Consider the following 18,708-nt stretch of genomic DNA (forward strand, 5'->3'; position numbering starts at 1 on the left):
ACGGCTTGTTCGCATCGTAAACATAGTGGTACCCGGGTCAACTGTCTTTGCGTTTGGCCTGATTTTACAACGATTACTCCCCATGTAACCACGATCTAGGATGGACAGGCCGTGTATTATGAATAGGAAAAGTCACCTAGGGACCGTTGCGTAGAATACTTTTTTGGCGAAATATTGCGCAAAGTCCAGTAAGCCCCACTTGTTTGCCGATCTATTGTCGTTGTGCCTATATCCACCCTTCACCGCCGATAAACTCCCCCCTTGTCGGCCGTCAGAATCGGTAGTCTCCCTGCATTCCCTTCCTTTCCCACGCGTCCATGTCGCATTAACATTACAGTCACTCGTGGTTGTCGCACGTACTGAAAGCCATCATAATGGAAGACCAGGTGTTCAATGAGATGGTTCCAGGTATGCTGACCTGACCCAAATGCACTGTGCATGTTGTATAGAAGAAAGGTAACCTGATCCCGAGGTTGGCACTATTAATTCAGGCCGTCATTCAATTACTTTGCGTCGAGCAATTTCATTGGCCACCCGTTTATGTATGTGCGTCTGACAGATTTCCCGCCCTATTGTGTCGGCGGTGAAAGGAGACTTTAGGATTGACATTCCCTGCCGGTAAGTCGGCGGCCACTTGCGACGTCGTGTAACAAGAAAATGTCTATCTGTATCTATGAGGTCGTATCGTATTAACGAAAGCACCTTTCATCGTAGGCTTTGAACTTATTGGTGAATATGTTTCTTGGATTTTTAACCTTAATCTGGTTTTTTTGTTAGACAAGTGACGTTATGCAAGACATGCATTACTTGAAGCATTATTGTACATAATATGGATTGCACCGTGCACCGTGCACCTTTTCACTTTTGTTTTTATCCACTTCTTGTTCTCGCTCACAAGATTGCACGTTATGTACGAATAAAAAAAGTATCATTATTATCAAGAACTGAACTATATTGAGTGAGCCCCTTAAAAATAGTTAGGAAAAGAATAATAGGGCACCAATCCCTAAAAACAACACCCATGGACTAGTGAAGGTACATACTTTGTATAACATATAAACGAAACATAAACTCGCTGACTACCTGTTAGCACCAGTAATTTAAGCCAGAAAGAATACAAAAATGCCGCTTGGTGAATCATGGTGAAACGAGCTAATACACAGAGTTGAAATTCCGGGGAGAAAAAGACCACTTGCGCAAGCCTACCAATTTTTCTTGATAGACCTATTTGAAAAATGAGTGTAGAGGGACCTGATTCGGGAAGGGGGGCTTGCTGTTGCACATTTGCAACACTGGGCTTGACGGTTAACAAAACGGCGCCTCCTCCTTCTCCATCGCTGTTCCCTCTTGTTACTCATTTAATATGTAATATGTAATATACTTCACAGCATCTCCTAGTCCTAGACTAATGCACCAAATCCAATGCAGTTTTCAGCACACTACAAGCTAATTATCATAAACCGTGGCAGAAATGAGAATGCAAGATTAACTTATTATGCCACTATCGGCCATTAAAAAACATTCAAAATCTGGTGTTTTTTTTCAACAAAATTTACTTCGCAATGATAATCTCCCTAATAATGTTTTGATGTGCTCTGAGGGTGTTGTAAAATAATGCTACCTGTAGATCACCCATGACCGCAATGATACCCCATCCACAGAATTTCCAAAAAGAAGGGACATATTATTATAGTGGTCTGGTAGTTTAACAGCAAGTAAACCAGATCGGGGGTCCTCAAGTGTCGAAAAATGTGAATACTTATTGCACAATAACTAATGAAGGTAATGAGATCAAAGCAGAAACAAAAGGTAATAATTCCTGCTTCATGTGGCCGCGCAATTTCGAAAATTGTTGATTGCCAATGAGACTTGGTTGTATAAGATACCCACATTTCATTGCAGGCGAGATGGGAAGCAGTCCCTCCAAAGACGACCCGCCCAAAAAAAAGGATGATCCAGCAAAGCAGTCATCGAATAAACCTCGAACACCACCACAAGAGGATGGAGCAAATGTTTCCCCTGCATCTCGACCGCAGACGAGAGGGGACAGTCGTGCAGCCCAACCACAGACGGCAAACAAGAACCCAAGTCGACCACAGACGAGAGGGGACGGTAGTGCAGCCCAACCGCAGACGGAAAACAAGAATCCAAGTCGACCTCAGTCGAGCCGCCCGCAAACGAGGGGAGGTGACGTCAGCCGCCCGCAGACCCAACCTCGAACAGATAATAAGCCTCGGACGCCGCAGGTTCGTGTTGAAGGCAAGATCGTGACTCCATCACAGAGTAAGCCAGCTTCACGCCAAAGCACTCGACCGGCGTCCGGTAGAAAGTTGGAAAGCAGTGCGACACATCGGTCAGGTACGGAACGACCGGCGTCAATGGCGGAGCGACGACCGATAGTATCATCTGTAGAGCCGAGAGAACAACCCACGAATGATGGGCCAGCTGAGTACACCGGCCCGAATAGACTGCGCCCGACCACACAAGAGAGTAAAGGTGGCGATTCTATCATCCAGGTACAGGCGATCAACGAGGTGGCCGAGGATGACAGCTGGGCCGGGAGTGAGGAAAGCGGGTATAGGTCCACTGGATTATCTCAGCCATCACCAATGCCGAGTGGAGATATTTTAGACTGCACCCCTCCGCAGAATCCACAGTCGCTTGAGATGGATGACGTACTATCCAACTTCAAGCGGACGTTATATGACGAGGATTACTCGGCCTTGGAGATCATGGACGCCAATGCGTTATCGGTGAGTCTTTCGTCCAGACCTAGATTCGCACCCATTATACGACAGAGCTGTGAAGTCATCAATTCCTGTTCATGTTTTTATCTACGAAAACTTGTCCAATTCCTTGTGGGTCTCTAATTTACGAGGGTCGTGCGTGTAAATATATGTGCTTGATCATGACCGGCTCTAGGAAAATTCGTCCCCGGAAAACTCGTCCCCGGAAAATTCTTCCCCTAGGAAAATTCGTCCCTGGAAAATTCGTCCCCGAGGAAAATTCGTCCCTGGAAAATTCGTCCCCGAGGAAAATTCGTCCCCAGATAATTCGTCCCCGCGGATAATTCGTCCCTGGAAAATTCGTCCCTGAGGAAAATTCGTCCCCGGAATATACGTCCCCGAGGATACATGTAATTCGTCCCCGGAAAATTTAACAAAAGTTGAAAGTTTCTGACATTACTTTCTAGTAATAACTACTACCTACTCCTTTCGACTTTTCTCATTCAGTGTTATATCTCTATTTACTACCCTACTAGCTAGTTACCTACTCCACTTTTTTCATAGTAGGTAGAGGTAGGCAGGCGAAATATTTTTTTTTCTTCAAATAAGTATTTTTACTGGTCAGAATGAAAGAAAAGCTCTAAATTCTTCGATAAAATATTTTGCCTGCCTACCTCTACCTACTATAAAAATAGTGGGGTAGGTAACTAGCTAGTAGGGTAGTAAAGAGAGATGTTACACTAAATGAGAAAAATCGAAAGTAGTAGTTATTACTACAGTCCATTCGACAAGACTTAAGGGTCTTAGAAAGTAAAGTCAGAAACTTTCAACTTTGTAAAATTTTTCTGGGGACGAATTATTCTCGGCGACAAATTTTCCTAGGGGACGAATTATCCTCGGGGATGAATTATCCGGGGACGAATTTTCCTTGGGGACGAATTATCCGGGGACGAATTATCCTCGGGGACGAATTATCCGGGGACGAATTATCCGAGGACGAATTTTCCTAGGGGACGAATTTTCCTTGGGGACGAATTTGCGGGGACGAATTTTCCGGGGACGAATTATCCGGGGACGAATTTTCCTGTAACCATCATGACCATCGGAACACAAGCAGCGTAACAATCACGAGAGGAGATAACGTTTTATCATTAGATACATTATTGTTTATCCAATTTTCAGACACCGGGACACATGAAGGACAACCTAAAGTCTCTCGCCCTTCATCTCGTGCAAGGTTTGACGGATGAGTTATCTAAAATCCGTGTCCTGGCACGGTGGATCTGTCATAACGTCGGTGTCGATGTTGTCTACCTGAACAGTCGGCGAGCCCCCGATACATCGCCCGAGGTGGTCGTGGAGAGAGGAGAAGCCGATGGCCTGGGCTACAGCCTACTCTTCAAGAAACTCTGCGGGTAGGTTTAGTGTCTGGTGATGAAATATTATTCAGGAATCTATCGTTTTTTACTCGCAAGTCGATTAGACTAAGTGGAGGAGTGACGGGAGTTAGAGTTCGACCAGAGAGGCAGGTCCATGCATATGGGAGTTCCGGTGCAAGCATAGAGTCAGATGTAGAGTAAGCAAAAGTCAGTACTCTGGAAAGGCATTCTTTACCTATGTGCGGGTTTGAAATTAAAATTGAAAGTAAATTTTGTCTCCTGGAGAACTTCAGCCTCATGTTGTATTGTTTGATTGATGACCGATTGCAGTCCTTGGCTTTGACAAAACACGTCAGAATTACATGTAGAATAAACTCACTTCGATCACCTCTGCAGACATTTTGATCGAAAGGTACTTGGAAACATACTATTACCATCTTTCAGTTATGCCTTTATCGAGTGTGAAATGCTAAAAGGAATTGCCAAGAACCATGCCTACTATCCGGGCAGGCCCTTCGAGCCTCAAGATCTGAATGATCCATGTACCCATGCGTGGAACCGGGTGCGCATTGGAGAAGACTGGTTTCCGATGGATTTGTTCATGGCTGCTGGAAACATCGGTATGTTAGTCTCCGTATCAATCTCTTGAACGATTCATCTGAGAGTATATCTAAGAAGATCAGAGGAAAAATGTTGCCCCCTCATGAACGTGTGGCTGTATCATCCTTGAGCAATGAATAAAATCGCGCAAATGTCCATCATGCGCAAATGTGCCGATGCCATGAACATTACAAGGTAGCTACAGTTGTGCCATGTTTCAGATTGTAAACTACAAACCGGATATATTACAGCGACAGAAATTACTATGTGATGATAGTAAGATCAGCCTCTTACACTTTAGTTGTTTTTTTCAGGTGAGAAAAATGAACACTTTACATTCGTGAGACACTGGAATGAGCACTGGTTTCTATGCGAAGCAGAGGTATTCGTCTACACCCACCTTCCAATCAATATTGACGGGGAAGTAGACAGAAAGACACAATGCCTCGACTCGCCCATGTTAGATATTGCTGAATGGGCACGAACAGTTGCCAAGACGCCCACCTCGTGTGCCTACCGAATCGAGCCGATCAGTCATCTTGACAGCATCATCTCTACCACAAGCAACAAGGTCAAAATTCACCTTCGGTTTATGCTGCCATTGTACTTCACGTGTGAACTCCGAGATTTGGACAATCAGCAATATTTCAACGACTACGTAGCGATTTCGCCTGTTGACAATATCGTGTCTTTCTACATTCGTCTACCAACCAATGGACCGTTTTTACTCAAGATCTTTGCCAAGGTTGTCTATCCTGGCCAGGCGATGAACAAGGAAAGGGAGATGATGTTCTCGTACGTGATCAATGGGAAAAGCTCAAAGGCCTATGAACCATTCCCAAAAGGTGTCGCAATTTGGGGAATTACCAAGCAATTTATTGACGCGGGATTCAAAGTCCAGGGATACACCAACACACGAGTCGTAGCTGTTGATGGTAAATTTAAGGTAGAAGTCACGACACCAACAACAGGACACTTCCCTATCGAATTCTCTTTCACGTATGGTAAGCATCCCACCAAAAATCTTTGGAACTGTGTCTACGCTGAGAGAGTTGATGAACGGATCATCTTCCATCTTGTCTGCCTCAAGGTCGGGGAATACCGGCTCTGTATCAAGGTCAAGTACGACAGCGGGGAGGAGTTCACGGAGGGCTTCAACTACTTAGTCGTCTGTGAGTCTAAGCCTGCTCACTTGAATGAGACCTACCCAGTTCATCGAGACGTATGGGGCCCAACCCGTCAATTCTACCGCCAAGCCCTGGCTTGCACGGACCATGCAAGCAGCACTATCAAAACCAAGGGAGGCACTTGTACTTTGAACGTTGCTGGGGCGGTAAGGGTTGACCTTCATCACGTCATTGCAGAGGAGGATGACGAGCATGAATTAGCAGAATGGGAGAGATGCGTCTATGCGAATGGCCACAGCGACAATCATGTCATGTACGTGATTAGGCTACCGAAACCAGGGCGCTTCAAACTGAAACTTATCACTAAAAGCACCGATCAGTTGGCTAAGGAACCAGTAAATACTGTCATGGCGACCTATCTAATAGAATCTGACACTGAATACAAAGGAACGTTCTTCTATAAAATTGACAAGATCTACGGCCCGACTCCAAAATTCAAGCAACTCGGACTTAGCATTGTAGATATTCCAGCATCTTTGATTTTCTTAGAAAACGGGATAGGGAAGTTAAAATGCATTGCAGGCAAGCCGGTGAATGTCTACTACAGACTCCAGCATGATGATATACCCACGAGTGACCTGAAGCGATTCATGGTCGGCGAAAGCCGCGGCACAAACATCATATTCCATATTGCCTTAGGAAAAGAAGCGGAGTACTTGCTGCAGATTCTCGCCTGCAAACCTGAGGCTGAACCAACGGAAGATGATGTAGTTGCAAACTATGTATTGGTGTGTGAGAAGGTTGCGAGTGATATTGAGAGATACGAACCGTTCCATAACCTCTACGGGCCAACACCGCTGTACGCTAAGAGTGGCATCAAACGCCTGGATGGTAAGATCGCAGTCATCGAAGCTGAAAATGGATACACAGAGCTACGATTCAAGACATTCGATGCCCTCGAAATAACACATGCCCTTACAAAGGAAGGCGTGTTGAAGAACATGTATTGCTATGCTGAGCGATATGAAGATGAGATCAGGTATTACTTCAGGCTTGTTGAAACTGGATTCTACCGATTTACAGCGAAGGTTGAAAGTGGTGCCCTACTGAACTATCTCATCCACACAAAGAGCCCTTCGACTGAGACTGAAATCTATTTCAATTACCCTAGGGTCTGGGGGATGATTCTTCATGCGGCTAACTACGGTATGCACACTGACTACAAAAGTTCTACACTCCGGCCGAAAGATGGTGAAGTTGCCTTGAGATTCAAGGTCGATTTCGGCATCATTCCTATATTTAAACTTCATTGCCACGATATGAACACAGACATCATGCAGAAGCACATGTTTAGGGAGACAGCTCCTGGAGAAATCATGCTCCGTCTGTCACTCCCTAAGGTTGGCATCTACTTCCTCCAAGTCTATGTGAGAGAAACCGGGGTATCCCGATACACTCCCGGAGCTGACGGACGGGAGTCCGACGATCACAAGCTCATTGGTATCTTCCTAGTAGATTGTCAATCCCCAACATCAGAGCCGTGGAACTTCCCAACCTGGAGTAACATTTATGACGGCTGCCAAATCGTGAGTCCAAAGTCGGAGAGACTGGACGCCCACATGGCCCACACGTTTCAGCTACGCGTTCCAGAAGCAAATGAGGTCAAGGTTTGGGACCCCGACTCCGATTGGAAGGTCATATTCGCTAATTCGGAGGCTAACTTATGGAATGTGACTACAAATGTTGGTGACCCGAAGATACTTTGGGTGTCCGCGCAGTACAGAGCTGACAGTCATCTTGCGCAGAAAGGCCACACCAGGGACTTGCTACGTTACAAGGTACATTACGATGGACCATTGGGTATGCGAGATGGAGCAGATAAGTACGGTTTGGTCTTGGTGAACACTTCGCCAGATGCCATCATCCACGCTGAAGAAGGAAGATGTGAGTTAGTCATCCGCATGACCAAACCAGTCATACTTACCCATCGACTTCTGAAAGAGGGCATCGGCGCTGGCGAACTAAGGACTTTCGTTGCAGCAGAAAAGAAGGGCAATTTATGCATCATCAACCTGAGACTCGGAAGGCTGGGCTACTACCGCTTGAAGCTCTCGGCACGCTTCCCTGACTCACCGATCCCAGAGGACATAGCATATTTTGTCATTGAGAACGACCTTGCTGTTGACACTTTCCTCCCATACGAACCGTACCCAGGATTGTACGGACCGACGACTGAATTCGACAGATACAATCTGCAGCGAGTCGAGGACGACTCTAACACCATTACAGCTAAAGACGGACAGTGTAGGATTCGCCTTGTCAACCCAATGGATATCGCAATTACACACCACGTTTTCTATGAAAGCAGGGTGGAGAATGCTTGCGTGTACGCTGAGAGTATCACCGTTGGATTTGAGGTGGTCTACTGGATTGCGTGTCCGCATGCTGGCTACTACAGACTCCGAGGCACGAAAGACCAAGAGGAACTTTTCAACTACTTAATCTATGCAGACGAGGGCATGGACACAGCCGGATACCCGCTGTACCAGGAAATATGGGGTCTCAACCTTGGGGCCAAGGACATGGGCATAAGATTGAACCACCCAAGCTCCACGGTTGTCACGAAGGGTGGAGAAGGAGACTTTGAGATGGTCCTCGACGATGACACACATGTCCTTCGGTACATTTTGGATGGACCTGATGTCCTGGATGGTGGAACAGAGTTCTTGTTTGAGGAGCGGAATGCGTTCAAGCGAGTCGTTAGAGTCGCTGTGCCAAGACAGGGAATATTTCAGCTCAAAATCTACAACCAGAGATCAACAGATGAGGAATCATTTGCGCCACTGGGCGCCATGTTGGTGACAGCAGAGGAGCCGCCCGAAAAGCCGATCACATTTCCAATCTGGAACAACTTTTACAACGCCTGCGAGTTGATAAGCCCAAAACAGGCTCGCATCCGTCCGTTCACCGTTGCCTTTTTCAAGCTCCACGTACCTGGGGCTTCAGCTGTTTCCATCGCTAGTGACAACGGATCTAACTGGAGGTTGAACTTGGAGCTTGCTGGCGCCGGTGTCTTCCAGGGCCAGGCGAATGTTGGTGAACCTAAAACCATCACAGCCACAGCATTCTTCCCTGAGAAGAATAACGCATTCGCGAAGGATGGGAGGAGAGATTTGCTAAAGTATCCAATACAGTATGACGACACGCCAGCAACCACATATGAATTTGATGCTTTAGGTTTATCGCTTGTTTTAGAGAGAAGACTGAAGACAAACGTCTTGCACACGATCAATGGAAAAGTTAGCATTCACATCAGAATGGATCATGACGTCAGATTGTATCATCACTTGACACAAGATGGAGCCGAAGGTAAACCGTTGAAGACGTCTGTGATTGGTGAACGGATAGGTGACATGGTAACATATCATATATCGTTACCGACAACAGGGAGGTATCACTTCCAGTTATCTGGGATGGAAATGAACGAGGATTTGCCACAGGATCTTGTCAACTTCCAGGTGGTGTGCGAAGAGCCACAGGACCCCTTTATACCATATGAACCGTACTTAGATCTCTATGGAAATACGGCTGCCTACGTCAGCAGTGGCCTCCAGCGACAAGATGAGGAAGGTAACCTTATGATCGTGGACAGTGCCTGTGAACTCACCTTCAAAATGAAGAAGAAACTTGCTCTGACGCATGGATGTTATTATCAAGAAAATCATGCGTTAGTTTGCGTATACGCTGAGAACTTAGAGCCGGACACTGTCGTCTACCATTTCAATTTCCCGAAGGAGGGATACTACAGATTTACCGTTACGAACGGGGATGTCAGGTTATTCAGTTACATGCTCCGATGTGACACAGCGCATATGAACTTTGTACCCTACCCGGAGGTTGACACCATTTGGGGATTGAACAGCATGGCTAAGGCATTGTTGGTCAAGACGCAGCAAAAGAGCTCGACGCTTACTAGCAAAAATGGCCGCGGTGAAGTTGCTTTCCAATATCCACAGAAGACGAAAGTCTGGTTCTCCTTAGAAGGGAAAAACCTAAGGCCAACAGAGGCTCTGCATCAGGTGAAGGTCGAAACTAAACTAGGGGAGAAGCGAGTTAAGCTGTCCTTCCCAAAGATTGGCCGCTACAAGTTGATGGCTTACGGCATGGAACGTGCAAAGCAGGAAGGGAAAAAAGGACGCAGGGAAACCCAGGCCGCTCTGAGCGATGTTTCCAAAGATGGCGTAGTCGTTGGTGTTTTTCTCATTGACTGTTACGAGGCTACGACAGACGAGACCTTCAAAGAACTCATCAAGGTAAGGATGTATGTTAAAGTCGAGAGATTGAGAGCGGAGCGTGTAAGATATCAACTATTGACGTAATCACAATTTACTCAATGGTGTGGTGTAAGATGGTCAACCATCGCCACATCTCTTAATTTACTTGAATCACAAATTTGTTCGACATCGTTATCAGGATGTCGAACTATGGGAAAGGCGTTGACGTTGGCGTTGAGGGTTGACCATAGGTACCACCATTTTGGCTTAAACTTGAAATCCTAAAGCAATTAGGACTGTTTCAAAACAATGTGCCAATTGGAAGGGTGGGAGTCAGTTCTTTGTTTTCCAGAGAACAGACTCCCACCCTTGAAATTGGCATTCACGTCATTTTCAAGAGGGGTTATAGGCAGGAAGAGAGGGGCTAATTTGGCCATCTTCAAGTGACTGGTATACACAGTAAGGGCCCTTGGTCAGACTTAGCACCAAATATATCCCTCGTACAAGCGCGAATCATTTCGACCTGCTGTGAGATGTGAGACACCCATATTGGCGGCTTTGTGTAACTTTATCTTGCCTGCCTAGCTGCTGCCTATATATTGTCCCTTTAAAGGAGTTCTAACTGCTTCAGGTTCTAGCCAAAATGGCGGTGCCTTTGGTCAACCCTTAAGGGCTTCGCGAAAACGACCATCTTGCACCTGCATCAGCAGTATATACCAGTCAGTGTCTCCGTTCCATGTTTTTACCGTCACGTCTATGGTCTTCAAGATCCTATATCCTGTAATGACATGAGTGCTAAGCGATCAGCAGTCAAACAAATTGACCAGCCCTTAATATCTAAGGGCGTGCTCTAGAGTATTTCTCCGAGGGCATGTTAAACAAAGTATCTTGATTACGCAATCATTTTCCATCCTGACTCTCATTCGTTCGCGTCGGCTTATTATAAACCGCGAGATGCAAACCTCGGTGAGAGTACCATGCGCCACAGGATGTATTGCAAAGAAACCTGAAAAGGCGAACATTCATGAGACCGAGGCTGTAGTAGGGAGCTACCCTTGTTTTGATTGGCACATTGAAATAGACTCCGCTGGTCGATATAGCCTTGTTTCGATGGTCAGACCATCCCGCGCTATTTTTAGGGATGACCAGACGTTCACCAAGTGCGTGCCCTGTGTTATCGGTCAATCATGTTAGTTTATGGTGACTTGTCCCGTCAGGCGTAATGGGAAAATAATCTTGATACATGCAGCATCCTGAACCTCGTGGTATTATACTTACAGTATATCTTGATAAGTCGCAAAAACCTTTGTGGTCAAGATGAACATGCAGTTGCATGTAGCCTTTGTATTGTCTTCGGCCCTACTATCAAGTTGAATGGAGAAGTGGACAGCAGCATCAGAAATGGTGATTGTCATTGTCCAGGGAAGTAGAAAATCTTGTGGCAGAAAATGATAATTACACATCACGCGATTTCTCATCTTGCGGTTTATAATAAGCCGTTTGCGTCACCACTATCGAGCTGATTTAGCGATCTCAAAACATTGAGGGTCAAGATGATCATTTTCGGGTAGGGTATGGATGTGACATAAGATCGAACTCGGGATTGCGGTAACATTTAGTTATCTATAGGAGCTGATGTATAATCAAATTGTAGAAATATCGAGAGTGGTGCCAGGAGTAATTTCTAACGCCGCGAACTTTCCCAATTTGCCATTCGCCACCCACAGGGCAACGATTTGTCTGCACCCAATATTAGTTTTCATTGTTGTCCGCAGAGTGCAGTAAAGTACTTCCGGGTTTATCATTTTGCAGTTTTTCGCTTTGTTTCCATCATTATAAACCACAAGACAAGATTAACCTTGACATCTAACGATGGTAAACAACAGATATAATGTCTATGCTACTTTCTAGCCAGCTGTCACTGTGTACATCTATGACTAACTCCACAAAAACTGGAAACTGAAGATTGTCACCCACCCAGTTCTAAAAGATAGTAGAGAGGTTTCGATTTTTACTTCAGCGTATACGGTTGCGCTTACGTGGCCCCTAAACTCTAGTGAAATTGCCTATCTTCTAAAATAACATTACGTGAGCTACTTTATAACCACTGACTCTCAGTTGACATTTCTATACCACCAACCAGTACAGTACAAGCGTCCAAATCCCCCAGAGTGCCCTGAAAAGTGCGTTCCAGACAAACACCGCCGCTGGCAATGAGTGGCATGCCCTCGAGGTCATATCAGTTAGCAGAACTTGTCTCTTTGAGAGATACTTCATGTATTTAAACTTAATGTGTGATTTTCAGGCTCTCGGCATGTACAACCCAGATGCTCTCATGCTGACCATGGAAGACATCACTGCCGCCTATAAAGTGACAAAGGAGAGTTCTATTTGTTTGAGGACACCCATAATCAACCATTGTCAAAAGCTCTTTGAAATCGATGAAGGAGTCGACCTATACCTGAAGATGGAGAACTTTCAGAAGACAGGTAAGCGACAAACGAAGAAAAGAGATAATGATACAGGAGAACCTCTCCATTGAGGACTCCCTTGGGACTCCCTACTAAAAAAAATCAGGACACCTCTCTATTGAGGACAACACTTGTCAGTCCTGAGGGTATCCTTAATAGAGAGGTTCTACTGTATATCAGTGATAACCTCATGATGTTCATTATAATTGAAATCTTTATCTCGTCATGTAGGTTCATTCAAAGTTAGAGGTCTTGCCAACCAACTGCACAAAATCCCTGAACAAGTCGGAGGAGACGAACGGAAGTTGATCACCATGTCTGCAGGAAACTACGGAAAGGCCTTTGCCTATGCTACCGGTCAACTAGGACTCAAGGCTGTTGTTCTAATGCCGGAATCTGCCCCTGTCAACCGAGCGGAGGTGATACAAGTAAGTACAGAGGAACCTCCCTTAGCGAACACTTCTCTATTAAGGACACTAGTTTTGGTCCCAAATTGGTTGTTTCCATTCAATTTGACTTCTCTAAGCAGGACACCTCTCTATTAAGGACAGTACTTGTCAGTCCCAGAGAGGTTCTACTGTATATCATACCGGTAGACTGGCTGGTCCATTCTGCAAGAGGGTCGGGAATTGACTTCAAAATGGAAGGTTTTCATTCACCAGTGATGTGACTTGTTTCTATATTTTGGTGATTTTGATAGGGGGAGATGGTTTATGGATGAGACCAAAAAAGTTTGTATCTTGAGGCTTAAAGCTATCATCAGATGCTCCCTTAAGATTTGAATCAAACTTGTCCGATATAAATGAAGTATTTTGACTTCAATGAAATGCAACGATTGTTTTCCAGAGCTATGGTGTACCAGTAGAGAGGCTAGCCACACCAGAACTACAGCCAACAGTAGATGATTATGTGAAAGAGAGAGGCATGTTTTACCTTCATCCATTTGATGACACGAATCTCATAGCTGGCCATGCAAGGTGAGCATTATTGTTGGGTGTTGCGGTTAGGTGGGCCCGGTGTGCTTTATCTTGGGTCAGTTTTTATTTTGGAGTTTCCAGACGAGCCCAAACTACCCTGTTTGATTTGTTTGAGATTATGAGTCTATATAATATACTCTATACCAGGAGTTTCGATTTGACCCACTTTTTAGGGTCACAGATATCAACCTCACTGATGGTGGAGTTTTTGTCTTAGATGCTTCAAATTCTATATGTAGACACCTATTTATCCTGAGAAAATCGGGTTAATATTCTTCAGCTGGTGAGGAGAGATATTTCTCGGGTTTGCGCAGGGTTTGAAAAGCAAACATTTACCCCTGCTTTCCTCAGGATGACCCTATTATGATATCAAGTTTGAACCTGTCTTTGTTTCAGTGTTGGTCTTGAAATCCTGGAAGACTTGCCTGACCCAGACGTTGTCATCGTGTGCTGTGGTGGTGGCGGTCTGCTGGCTGGTGTCGCATCTGCCATCAAACTCAGTGGCAATACAGACTGCCGCATTTATGGAGTTGAACCAGAAGGAGGTGAGAAAGGAGACCGATGTTGTGCATACCTTGAGCAACCATCTTTGATATAAGTTCCCAGTAAAAGAAAATTTGAAAAACGTTTGGTATATGTGCATTAAATTCTCAAATGATGTAGTTTATAAACAGTTTGATGGTCTACTCTAATGAATAAAACCAATGACTCTTAGGCGTTCATCTAACAGCAAATCATTTTCATTGCAGCTCCAACAATGCATGAAAGTTTCAAGGAAGGCTATCCTGTCTCAATACCAACTGTGAAGTCAATAGCAGCCGGTCTTGCTCCACCTTATGCAGGTATGTTTTTCGCTCATTGATACGGTTAGATAAGGCATAAGTGCAGTGTCCGTCATCCATTGTCATCGCGACTTGAACCATTTACAAAAATGGCAGGTGAACAATTTGCAAAAACAGTGGCAGGTAAACAATATGCAAAAACAGGGGTGAATTGCTTGGGCTGTGAACTGGAAACTTTGTGTGCATGACACCACAAGTCAAACGATCTGACAACACATTTTGATCTGATTTTCGTCTTGGTCACTAGGGGGCCAAAACTAAAAACATAAAAAGTGAGATAACACTGTAAGTCCTGAACTAAATGACCGTATCATCTTCAAATTTTATCACATGTGCTTCCAATTGGAATGCACGGCATAACTCCTATGTTTTTGATTTGACGTACTTTTAAAGATCAAGAAGATCAAATGATACAAATATGACATATTGGATGGAAAAGACTTGTTCATTCTTCATGACACAAGTGAGATGTTAAAAGTGACACACTACAAGTGATGTACACTCTTCGTAAACTGAGTTTTATGTTATATAAGTTCTATGTCATGTCATTTCAGGGTCAAATGCCTTCAGACACTGCCAGGCTTTCGTCGATGAAATCATCCTCATTTCTGATGAAGAACTTCTGGAAAACGTGTATACTTTGTTTAGTCACGGTCTGGTTGTCGAACCGTCTGGTGCCGCTGCATTCACTGCACTCAAGACGGGAAAGATTCCTGACATCGTTGGCAAGAAAGTGGTGGTCGTGATCACGGGCGGGAATGTGACGGAGAGGGAGTTGGCTAATTTCATGACCAAGAGAATGGAGGCCAGGGATAAGAAAAATCACGCGGAACGCCCGATGACGACATTAGATCCAGTGCGGCCACAGACGACAACAGACTTGAAGGGCAATTCATTAGCTGCTTTGGCCCAAGAGACTGGTCGATCACTGTCCAATGTCAAGCAGGCTAAGAAATCGCAGGGGTCGGACAAGCAAGTGCAAAACGATAAGAACTTAAACGAGAAGGAAAAACGAGCAATGTCGGCGAGGAATGAGAACGTGAATGAGGACAAAATAATTCATAACAAACAAAGTGTAAAACGAGAAAGTAGTCATTTGGTAGGGACTGAGGGTGAGAAAAAGAAGGATGCTCTTGCTGGGAGTCATAATGCTCCCGTGGTGGTGTCGGAAAAGCGGTTGAAGAATTCACATGAGGAGAAAAAAGGTAAACCCGAGAAGGATGAGGATTCTACAGCTGAGGATTCCAATAATGATACAAATGGTTCTGGAGATCAGAATGGTTCTGTGGATGTTGGGGTGAAGTCAACTTCTGCTGAGGATAAGGAAGAAATAGATTCTAAAGATGACACCATGTCCCAAAAAGGAGGAAAAAGTGACCAGGGCGACCAATCTAGTCAAAGCGGCTCTGCTAAGGTGAAGGAGGATACGGCTAGCCAGCAGGGCTCTGCTGATGCGAAGGAAGGTATGGCTAGTCAAAGAGGCTCTGCCATGGTAAAAGAAGATACGGCAAGTCAAAGAGGATCTGCCAAGGTGAAGGAAGATGTGGCAAGTCAAAGAGGCTCTGCCAAGGTGTGGGAAGATACAGCTAGTCAAAGAGGCTCTGCCAAGGTGAGGGAAGATGCAACAAGTCAAAGAGGCTCTGCTAAGCTGAAGGAAGATGTGGCAAGTCAAAGAGGCTCAGCCAAGGTGAGGGAAGATACAGCTAGTCAAAGAGGCTCTGCAGCGGTGAAGGAAGATGCAACAAGTCAAAGAGGGTCTGCTGATGTGAAGGAAGATATGGTAAGTGAAAGAGGCTCAGCCAAGGTGAGGGAAGATATGGCAAGTCAGAGAGGCTCTGCCAAGGTGAGGGAAGATGCGACTAGTCAAAGAGGGTCTGCCAAGGTGAGGGAAAATATGGATGCGACATCATCAAAAAATGCAACTGAATCCAATCTAGCTCAGTCTGGTGAAGAACAGAGTGAGCGCAAACAGTCTGCTGCATCTTTGAGCGCGTCTGCTACTGGGGGTGGTGATGCTAAACCTGTGGCATCAACTCCTGATGCTGGGGCCAATGGTCAACGTGTTACACCTGCTAAAGAACTGAATGACGAGATTGCTACGCAAACTGCTCCTGCTCAAAGTACAAAGAGCTCCTCGGCTAAAACGAGGGGTTCAGTTTCTAAGCCAGGAAGTGCTGTAGCCCAAAATAGCAAACCAGCTTCTGCCAAATCCAATGTTTTGGTCGCAAACGGTGATAGGAAGGCGTCTGTAAAGAGTGGGACCTCAGTCCGATCTAATGCCAGTAAAAAGTAAATGGAGAGAATAGTCATGCACTGACGTACATGTAGGGTATCGGCAGGGTAAAAATGCTTTATGAGGGATATTTTGATGGAGTCGGTGAGAATGAAAACTATGCACAGAGACCACTATTATAATCTCCCTCATGGTCGTTGTAATGAATAGTGGATAGTTAATTTCGGGAGATGTATTGAGTAGTTTGCGTATCTGTGCCAAATATTTGTGTCCTGGGCTCAGCATGTACATATGCATGTATTTATTGTAAAAGTTACTGTCTTGAAATGATATGTTATAACATTATACTGTAAACTCTGTAATATTTGCGGCCACTTTAGATTGTGTGGTCATGAAATTGGAACTTTAACCGTGTCTTTACCTTAGTGTTTTGACAACCCTGTGATAGCTTTCTTTTTCATGGCCATGTATTTGCGTGATAGACTGTCATCGGAAATATCAGGCACGTAAATGTTTCCAGGTTTACTGTTAGTTGTAAATAGTGTGTGTGCCAAATTCTTGCCTACATCCTAAATCAGTATTTCATCATTCTATATATCACCCAGGGCAATATAATGCACCCACAGGACGTAAACCTTCGATAAAATTATCGCTGCGATGAGCGACGAAATATCACTAGCCTATGGGTAAAACAATTTATCACCAGGTCTTGCGTCAGATCTGTTGTAAGTAATAGTTGCATGATTATTGCGATGATAGTGAAACTTGTCACTAAAGATTCTTAGTTTTTTAAAACTTATAGCTCAGATTTTTATTTTGATACTTTACAATGTGAATTTTTCAGAATATTTATGTACTGATATTTATGCATAATATACTTCATCATTTTAAATCTGATTGTACAGCAGTTGTTTATTGATTCAATGAAAGCATGATCTCTGCTCGGATGAAGAATATTCCTTTAGCTCTGGATCGAGTCAAGGAACAGCTGGCGACAGGACCTTGAGAGTGACATGAAGACCACAATCACTCTTGGCAGGAACTGGAGGATCACCAGGGGACAGAAGACAATGGGGAAAGTGGTTGACAGCCTATGCTCTCAGCGGAGTGAAGGGCCAAAAGGGGTACACCGTTCGTAATACTTGTGGCCCATGCATATAAATAGAAATCCACTAATACACAATGCCGTAGTGCAGTTATTGTGAATACAAATTTGTTTAAAATTGGTATTCATAGTATTTGTATATCAATCTACACAACGGCAATGTATTTCCGCAATTGAAAATTTTCTAATTCAATTACAAATTCAAAACTTTTAACGAACGGCGTAGGCCTTTAAGTAAGTAAGTCTAGATCTAGTGGTGTGATGAATCATTTCATCTTTCTCCTATTTAAAGTAACATGCCTTCCATTAGGATATATGGAACCCTCCATGAAGAGATATGGAGTGTAGCCAAGGAGAGTATCTTGGAATCTTGCAAAAGTATGCTGGCTCATACATCTGAGTATCCCCTGTCCCACTTTCTGTCAATTCTGTGAGCTTTGTCCCTCTAACTAATTGGAATGAGTATCATTGCATGTTTGTGACATGGATTGTGTCACTTCCCAATTACGTAATGTACCTTGGTTGCTTAGCTGGTTATTCCTTCTAAGGGGCAGCAATCCTGCAGTAACCCTCATTTTCACCGCTCACCAGCCAAATCAGCCTCTGGTCAGGACGGCCCCACTTTTATTCCTCAGCGAGTGAAAGGATATGCAATAGGGGCTGTTTTGACTAGTTGCTGTTTTGACTGGATACCTTGACATTTACACCTCCCTTGAGGCACGTGCCACTGAATATCGAGAGGATCAGTAGGGGTTGAAATGTCCATGATGGGTTAAGGTAGAAGGAGTAAAGGTCAACCCCGGAGGTTCATGTTAACAAAGGGACAGAAACGTTGTAAGCGAATCCACTTCACAAGTTTGCCCCCTGAACATCAATGCACTGCAGCAAAGGGGGACACTTGTGAAGTGAAAGTTTCCTCATTGCCGCAAATCTGCAAAAGAGAGGTGAAACTTATAACCTTGTCCGATCCTTCA

General features: G+C 44.6%; 1 protein-coding gene across 1 annotated transcript; it reads left to right on the forward strand.

The window, feature by feature from the left end:
- Nucleotides 1–1,757: 1,757 nt before the first annotated feature.
- On the forward strand, nucleotides 1,758–17,492 carry LOC135491749 (uncharacterized). Its single transcript, XM_064777873.1, has 10 exons — nucleotides 1,758–2,753; nucleotides 3,909–4,141; nucleotides 4,550–4,725; nucleotides 5,020–10,145; nucleotides 12,412–12,595; nucleotides 12,809–13,005; nucleotides 13,424–13,554; nucleotides 13,951–14,099; nucleotides 14,304–14,396; nucleotides 14,951–17,492. The coding sequence occupies exons 1-10, from the start codon at nucleotides 1,863–1,865 to the stop codon at nucleotides 16,687–16,689; spliced, it is 8,919 nt and encodes a 2,972-aa protein (XP_064633943.1). The 5' UTR covers nucleotides 1,758–1,862; the 3' UTR covers nucleotides 16,690–17,492.
- Nucleotides 17,493–18,708: the final 1,216 nt, after the last annotated feature.

Source organism: Lineus longissimus, chromosome 7 (assembly GCF_910592395.1).
Source record: "Lineus longissimus chromosome 7, tnLinLong1.2, whole genome shotgun sequence".
Classification (NCBI taxonomy): Eukaryota; Metazoa; Nemertea; class Pilidiophora; order Heteronemertea; family Lineidae; genus Lineus; species Lineus longissimus.